The following is an 8,506-nucleotide window of genomic DNA, read 5'->3' as shown; positions in this document are numbered from 1 at the left end:
CTCTCCCCTCTCCCCTCTCTCTCTCTCTCTCTCTCTCTCTCTCTCTCTCTCTCTCTCTCTCTCTCTCTCTCTCCCTCCCTCCCTCCCTCTCTCTCTGTCCCCCCCTTCACCCTTCCTCCTCCATAACCCCCTAAATAAACATTCAACCTCACCCTGCATGTCATGTCTATCCATGTTTCTGTCTTCTGCCTGCCCGCCATGTGTCTCCCTGCCTAGGACCAGCAGCCATCTCTGCCTGGGGCCCACTGCCTGCTGCCACATGGCCAGCCACCACTGCTCTGAGACCAGCAGCCATCTCTGCCTGGGACTGGCTGCTCCCAGAGCCTGCTGCCTGCCACTACATGGCCCGCCACCACCATTTGGGACCTACAGCATTTCTGCTGCCTACTGCCACTGGGATCTTGCAGCATTTTTTAAAAAGAACAACAGCTAAAGGTATGGAAATATAGCAAGATCAACTTCTTGGAGGAGGAGATTATGCTACTATAATTTGTTATATCAATGTTATATCAATAGAATACCCTCATTAACATTCCCTAAATCTTACAAACAAACCATAAATTAATGTATATGTCTGGGGAAAATATTACAAGATATGCTAAAAAACAGTCACTGCCCATTCAGGTTGTACAAGAACAGGGTACAACAGCTACTATCTTTCAAAGGCACCAACAACCCTATCTTTCTTCTTTTTTTTTTTTTTAAGCAGAACTTGCCTCAAGTTTATTTGTAAAAACAGCATAAGGTCCTGAACATCTGCAAATACTGTGTAGGTGTTCACACCAGTCCATCTGTCTTCACATTGGCAGACTGCGACCTTTTTTATGGGGCCTTCACAGGGGCCTGGGCACCTTTGGGAGCCTGAGCTGCAGCTGAGGCCTCTGCCTTGGCTTGAACCTTGGGCTTTGTTTTTTGGAGCCTACGACCCCTAGCCATGTAGCTTCTAATCCTCTTCCCAAGCTTGGGGTGAGCAATTAAAACCAGAAGGGTGAGTTTGCGGGTGGGGCCCTTTGGCACCTTGGGCTTCACCACCTGGGGCTTCACCAGGGCCTTGATGGCCTCCGCACGTGCACTCAGGGCCTTTGCATTATTTGCCTGCATCTTCTTCAGGCCTTTCTTGTTGTGCTTCTTGGCAAAGCACATGTTCCTCAGGAACTTGGGGTCAACCCCCTTGAGAGATTCGTATCTTTGTGACCGGGGTTTCTTGATGCCATTTCTGTGCCATTTCTGGGACTGGTTGTGTGTGGTGTAGAGCCGCCGATTACCATCCAGCCATGGCCAAGTCCAAGAACCACACAACCCTATCTTTAAAATGGTTGACAGACAAATCTGTATGGGTTGTACAAGGCCTTTAACAGCAGAGAAACTATAGGCTTCAGAACAGCTGATACGGGAGCAGCTAAATGCTCCGCATACTGAAGAATCAACCAGTCCTTGGAATTCTCCTATACTTGTCAAGAAGAAACCTGGAAAATGGAGAATGGTAGCAAATCAAAGAGTTCTTAAGGTGATTCAGACCATGGGTTCTCTATAGTCTGGAATTCCTTTGCTTTCTCTATTACCTAAAAGTAATAGTTATTGATTTTATCTTTTAGCTACTGGTTTTAAAGACTGTTTCTTCACTATACCTTTACAAGAAAAAGACAGAGAAAAAAATGCCTTCACAAGTGCCTACTTATAATAATTCTCAGTTGGCTAAGGGAGATCAATGGAAGATTCTCCCACAGGAAATATTAAATATCCCCACCCTGTGCAAATATTTTGTACAATAGCCTTGGGTGGAGTTTTCCTTCTAGTACTTTCTGTAAGGCTGGATTTGTTGATAGGTATTATTTAAATCTTGTTTTGTCATGAAATATCTTGTTTTCTCCGTCTATGATGATTAAAAGCTTTGCTGGGTATAGTAGTCTGGGCTGGCATCCATGGTATCTTAGTGTTTGCATAACATCTGTCCAGGACCTTCTAGCTTTCAGAGTTTCCATTGAGAAGTTGGATATAATTTTGAAAGGTCTGTTATTATATTACTTGGCCTTTGTGGTTCTCCATATTCTTTATTCTGCATGTTTAGTGTTTTGATTATTATACGGCAAATGGACTTTTTTTTTGGTCCAGTCTATTTGGTGTTTTGTAAGCTTCTTGTACATTTATAGGAATATCTTTCTTTAGGTTGGGGAAGTTTTCTTCTATGATTTTGTTGAATATATTTTCTGTGCCTTTGATCTGGGATTCCTCTTCTATCACTATTTTTCAAGGTGGGACAGTCCTTCAAAAATCCTGGTTCATAGAAAAGTCCACCTAATATTCGAGGCCTTTAGACTGAGGATGGATACCCCAACATTACAGAAGAACTCCGGATGACTGTCCAGGAAACCAGTTGTTTCTGTCATTTCTCACATTTTTTGGAAGTTGATTGCTTGTACTTCCTGCTTACTCAGTTAATATCATTTCCTTCCCAGGTCTCTGAGGTAGTTGAAGACTAGATAGTTATAGTGAAAGTTTTCCATGTTTACCAGATGCAGAAAAGAAACTCACTAAAGAGATGTAAAGTGTGTAAGGTTGAGAGATATCAAAAGACAGTTTTAGATGGTTACACAAGTTATGATAGAAAGCAAATTAGGTACAAGACTTTTGACTCAGCAAAATAGGATAGATATGGAGTATTTTCTCTAAATTTGTCAAATGCAAATGGACTAGACATTGTTGATATATTTACTGTCTGTATATTATATATATATATTGTACTTATTGTATATAATTTTTCCCACATTAACTATAGCTTTCTTTTTATTTTAGAGGAAAATAGGAATATATAGTGGCATCGTATTTGTTTTTTAATAAATAAAGCTTGCCTGAAGATCAGAATGCAAGGCAGCCACACTAGTCAACTATATAGCACAGGCGGTGGTGGAACACACCTTTAATCACAGCACTAGAGAGGAATATGAAACAGGAGGAGACAGATCTCATGCTCAGGCTCAGTTTGAAGATTCATGGAGACAGCATCGTCCATTTCAGAGTGAGGAAGAGATTAAGAGCCAGTGGCTAATTGTTTTGCTTTTCTGATCTTCAGGCTGAACCCCAATATCTGTCTCTGGGTTTTTATTATTCATTCTATACTGAGGTTTAGGTCTCAGAATTCATATGTGGGCTCACAACTACTCTTCTGACTTGGGCACCTGCATATAAATGGTACAACTACAGGCAAAACACTCACATAAAAAAAATAAAATACTTCCAAAAAAGACAGCTAATATGGAAAGGGTTTTCAATGTCCCTAACACAAAAATGTCTGAAGTTGTACGTAAGCTAATTACCCTCATCTGGTCATTATATAGTGAACAAAATGGTTCTAAAATACATCATACACCAAAATGCATAATTCCTATGTATAAAGAAAAAACTAGCAAATAAAATCAGTTACTAAGTAATAAATAAATAATAAAATAAATAAAATTACTTGTATCTCTAGGTCTTTAGGTACCAACAATTCTTTCCTTTCTCCTTGGTATTTACCTAAACACCTAAACACTTAAGCTTAAGCTCCCAATCTAGAAAGACACAATCAACACCAAGAAGAACAACACTGTTCTCAATTTCAAGTTCTTCATTTGATAATAATTTAAAGCTAGTGAGTTTTAGCATGGTACTTTTATGTGTCAGGTCTTATACATTGCCACTTGACTCAGGTTACTTTGTTGTTTTAAACTAAGGGAACGGGGATGTGTTTAAATTTTAACTCTTGCTAAAATACACCACTTAACAAAAAATGTATGAGTTCAGTCAATCTTGTTTTCAGATTATAGCATGCCTGGTGAGACCACTAAAATTAAATATACCCCAAAAGTCTCAAGCAAATGAATAAACATGGAAGAAAACAACAGACATATTTTACTTGAACTCTATCCTTGCTTAGATTTCCCACAGTCATAGCCTGCATTATAGAAAAACATTCCATATTGGACATAAAATAAAATCAAAGACATTCTCACTCCCTGGCTTGGTAAAATGGCAGAAAATATGCTAAAATAGGGACTCCAGGGTTAAATTTTATACGAGAAACCATTCTAGGAGGGTGATTATCTCTTATTATTTCTCCATCTTTGGCCAGCTTTGTTTGCTAAAATCCAAACATAAAGGGAATCTATTAATGGCTTCCTATAGCTTTAACTTGGTGGTACCACCACCTAGCCCCCCAGAAGCAATACTCTTGAAGAAATTACTGATTCCATCCATTCAACACCTAGCAATTACTGGACTCCAATCAATTGTGCAGTGCTCTCCCAACATGTTCTATGCTTATTTCAACAGGCTCTCAGCTGGAGTTTGCTTCCACCTCCAAAGGGAAATAATACACACTTTCCAAGCTACCTAACAGATCTGTCATCAAGCATTATCATTGCAAGCAAGAGCTCAGTGAGACCCACCTTCTTCAGGAACACAGCATAACAATACACTAAAGCGTTCATGACCTAAAGTAAAGGGTTTCAGGGGGCCTGAGAAACTGAACTCTGCATACTAACAAGAAAACATATTTGAAAAGACAGCCAACACTGATAAGAACATCTGCAGTCAGGAGCCAAGAGAAACATGACAACATATGAAAAAAAAATCTGCAGGCATGTCTTGGCTCTGAGACTACAAAGAACAGCACACAGATAAAATTTCCATCTTTTCTCTGCCCTCCAAAACCCCAAGTCCCCTGCACCTTGACTACAGTCTCTATTTCTGTATTAAAGGACAATAGCAATGTGCTTCTATTGAAGTTGGTCTCCTCTTTCTTTTATTTTCATGTTCCCTCCACCAATCCTGGTCTAACAATAACAACCCTCTCCAAGGAGACTCAGATGACACACTAAAATAGACAGGCCCAATACCTACTAATATTTTGGGAGTAAGGTGGTGGGATCACTGTCTTCCACTCCCTTCCCTCTCAGTATGACTAACTCCAACATCTAGTATTTTGACTTAAATAGTCATCCTTTTATTCATTTGGCCTATTTGCATACAAAGACAGGAAAAACATTGCCCCTTATGAGTCCTCATCAATTTGCAGTTACATATTTATTTCCTTGGTTAATATTAAGCTTTTCCGATTGTTACAAGCTCTCTAAGAATGGCTATAGGCTGGATTGTGTTGCTTTGCCATAACCAACTACTCATGTATACAAGAAATGAACAAAACATTTAAATGTGTCCAGAGGGATGTACATCGGTGGTACAGGGGTTGCCTCACATGTACAAGGCTATGAATTCAAACCCTTGCACTACAAAATAAAGAAACATAATATCACAGTACACAACTTTCCTAAAGAATGAGGGAGTGTTTCAAAACAACACAACAGAATAACTATAACCATTGCTCTAAACACAGAGAGCCTTAAGGATATAATCACTTTCAATACTATAAACCTCCAAAGGGAACGAGAGAGATGGCTCTTTCAAAGGAGCAGGCTTACAACTAACTAACTCCAGTTCCAAGGGACCCTCTTCTGGCTTCTTTAGGTACTCACACTCACGTGCACATATAAGCACACAGACAAAAGCATATAAATAAATAATAAAATATATCTTAGGGAGACAAAACTACCTTTGATGGTGTCTTAGAACCAAGAACAACCAAAAGCATATTTTTGAACAATATGGAGAATCTTTTTCCATAAAGACCACACGTTAATGACATTTTAATATCTTTATTATTTTTTAGATTCATGTGTTTTATGTGTTTTGGTTTCATGTATGTCTGTGTACTATGAATGTGCCTGGTACCCAAAGAGGTCAGAAGAGGGGGTTAGATCACCTATGTCTGGAGTTATTGACAGTTGTGAGCTTCCATATTGGTGCTGGCAATAGAGCCTGGGTCCTCCCTAAGAGCAGCAAGAGCCTTTAACCACTGACCCATCTCCTCCGTCCCTAATTTCCTTATTTTATGATGCATTACCAGACACTTAAAGTTCAATTACCAAGCCTGCAATTTTCAAACTATTTCCTTTGAAACAGATGAAATCTGAAGTTTAAAAAAAGGCCACATTTATATCAAAGATTCTATAAAGCTAATTAGAACTCAATGAGTGCTGCAGATCTAGAGCAAAAGTCATCTGGGACTACGTTTAGTCTCCTTAAAATCCATCTAATGCTACCTCTGTATCTGATGTAACATCATTTCAAATGTCAGGTACAACCTTTGGTCTGTATTCTTAGCAGAACACTAGCTTCCACCAGTCCAAAGGGTAACAACCTATTATGGCCTGGCTATAACCCATCTTTTACCTGGTGTTTCCACCAACGTTTTCAAATTGCCTTGATTTATGACTTTTGGTCTAGAACTACAAAAAGTTCACATTGCCAGGTGCAGTCGCCTATGCTTTTAATCCTAGCACTCAGAAGAAGACAAGCCAAACTCTGTTCCGGGACAACCTGATCTACTTTGTGATTACAGTGTCACTCTTGCTGTGTATCCTGACTGGCAGAAAAAAATAAATGAAAAAGAAAAACAAATCGTGGAACCACTTCTACATTAGAACATGTTATTTGGGGCAACAAATGTTCTCGGGACATGGTCATTATTTGATTTAGAATCAGCTCTTACTACCTTTGAGGTGAGAGGATTTTTTTGGGTGTTGTTGTTGTTGTTTTGCATCAACACAGCTCACTCACTGACACACAAACACACACACACACACACACACATTTTTTTTTTCTTCAGAAACAAACCAATCCCAGTACTTCAACAGTCTCCACCCTTTGACTCCTGTGGGCAGGGCCTGAGAAGTTCAGGTGGACCGAATGACTGAATACTGTTTTTGCTGCTTTCAGTACACACAGACAACTAAGAAAGCGGCTTCTTACCCAAATGTAAGTGAGCGTTGGAGACAAATAAGGGGCGTGCGAAGAGGACGCCGTGTTTCTGAAGATACATTTGTCTGTAAATATACAGGGTGCCAACGCTCTCAACATCTCTCACCTCGCACTCACCAGAAGGCGCCGGACCCGCCAGTTCCTGAGGACTCAGGACGGAACCGGCCGGGCGGCGGAGATACGCGGGTCCGCAGAGGCCGAGGAAGCGCCGCCGCCGAGGGCCAAGCCCGCCTCTCCCTGGCCGCCTACGGGGCACCACCTTTGCGGAGCAACGGAACTCCATCTCTCGAAGCTCGCGCCGGAAGAGATGGAAGGCAACACCGACAGCGCTTCCGCTTCCGGCTCCAGGCCGGAGGAGCGATTCGGGCTCCTGCTCAGGCGGTTCGGAAGACGTCTTTTTTTTTTTTTTTTTTTCCTTGGCATCACCAGGGTCTCACCCAGGTTGACGCCACTGAGACGGAAAAATAACTCCGCGGACCCAGACCTGGGCGTAAGAGACCGCGGAGGGCGGCTAATGTCACTTCCGCTTTCGACCCCAGTCTCAGGCTGCAGGTGCCTCAGTTTACCCGGAGACCGAGTTTACGCCCCTTCGGGCAGGGAAATCACAGTCTTTAGAGTCTCAGCTGACCTAACGGCAGAACCAGGCTCACGAGCCTTGTTTAGGCGAAGGGCAGGCCAAGAAAGGATGCCTGGACACAGGACCTGTCAGAGCGCTCAGGCCGCCAGGAGTTGCTCTTCTTAGAGGCTGAGTTTCAGTCCCCGTGTACTCATTTAAGTATCCAGGTACTTGTGTCTCCAGTCACAGCACTAGACGAGGAACACGTGGTTAGAAGTAAAGTCCATTTATTTCAAAAACGCAAAGTGCCTCCTCCCGTAAGTATGTGAGGTCTTCTTTTGAGCATACTCTATTTGTTATGTAAAACCCAGTAAGGAAGTCTTTTTCTGCCAACTGGTTTCTTTTATATGTTAATGCCGGTGTAGCGTCTTCCAGTCTCTCCTGTCACAATACTCTTCTAGTGACTGCCTGTGTTTCTAGAGTCCTAATCTAGGCAGACTAGAAAGCTGAAATGAGAGGAAAGGGACATGAGAGGAAGGCCTGGAAAGGAGGTCTGCCTTGTTTATCCTCTGGTCAGACTGAGAAAAATTAAGACACCCTATAGGCTCTAGGGGTTCCTACTATTATGATTTTGCTAAATAGCCCTGTTGTTAATTTGTCTTTATGTGGTGGTTTGAATAAAAATGGCACTATTAGGGAGTGGAGCCTTGTTGGAGTGGGTGTGGCCTTGTAGGAAGTACTATCCTAGAGGGTGGGCTTTGAGGTTTCAGAAACTCAAACCAGGTCCAGTGAAGCAGTTTTTTTCCAGCTGCCTGGGATGTAGAACCCTCAGCTACTCCAGCACCATGTCTGGCATGGACTGAATCTCCGAACTGTAAGTCAGCCCCAATTAAATGTTTTCCTTTATAAGAATTGCTATAGTGATGTGTTTCTTCACAGCAATAGAACCCTAACTAAGTCACCTTCTAAATGTTTATACCCATATATTGATGCTGCTCTCAGCCTTGCCAGAGAAGCTTCCTGTTGCAGTGGGCTCAAGTCCAAATGGATTTAAGACCTCAATATCAATCTGACCACTGACCACGCTGCACCTGA

At 41.7% G+C, this 8,506-nt stretch overlaps 2 protein-coding genes across 7 annotated transcripts in view; one reads left to right on the top strand and one right to left on the bottom strand.

Annotated features, from left to right (window-relative positions):
- Positions 1–7,121, bottom strand: part of LOC126490543 (zinc finger protein 883-like) — a 31,308-nt gene extending 24,187 nt beyond the window's left edge. For 3 of the 6 annotated variants that reach the window (XM_050125521.1, XM_050125523.1, XM_050125525.1), the window contains exon 1: positions 6,973–7,121. The gene's annotated coding sequence lies outside the window, so the exon portion shown is untranslated. Of the gene's footprint in view, positions 1–6,961 lie in introns of all 6 variants that reach the window. The other 3 variants (XM_050125522.1, XM_050125524.1, XM_050125526.1) reach the window with 1 other exon arrangement.
- On the top strand, positions 5,721–7,597 carry LOC126490545 (uncharacterized). Its single transcript, XM_050125529.1, has 2 exons — positions 5,721–6,852; positions 6,935–7,597. The coding sequence occupies exons 1-2, from the start codon at positions 6,784–6,786 to the stop codon at positions 7,595–7,597; spliced, it is 732 nt and encodes a 243-aa protein (XP_049981486.1). The 5' UTR covers positions 5,721–6,783.
- Positions 7,598–8,506: the final 909 nt, after the last annotated feature.

Source organism: Alexandromys fortis, unplaced genomic scaffold, assembly GCF_014885135.2.
Source record: "Alexandromys fortis isolate MF-2015 unplaced genomic scaffold, M_Fortis_MF-2015_v1.1 scaffold_242, whole genome shotgun sequence".
Taxonomy (NCBI): Eukaryota; Metazoa; Chordata; class Mammalia; order Rodentia; family Cricetidae; genus Alexandromys; species Alexandromys fortis.
Note: the sequence above shows the minus strand (reverse complement) of the source record. Positions and strands in the feature narration are given on the sequence as shown.

Excerpts from the sequence above, each read along its gene's own strand:
- LOC126490545 (XM_050125529.1), top strand. The coding sequence starts at position 6,784 with ATGACTGAATACTGTTTTTGCTGCTTTCAGTACACACAGACAACTAAG. Across the intron at positions 6,853-6,934 it reads AAGCGGCTTCTTACCCAAAT|GGTGCCAACGCTCTCAACAT; the intron begins GTAAGTGAGCGT and ends GTAAATATACAG.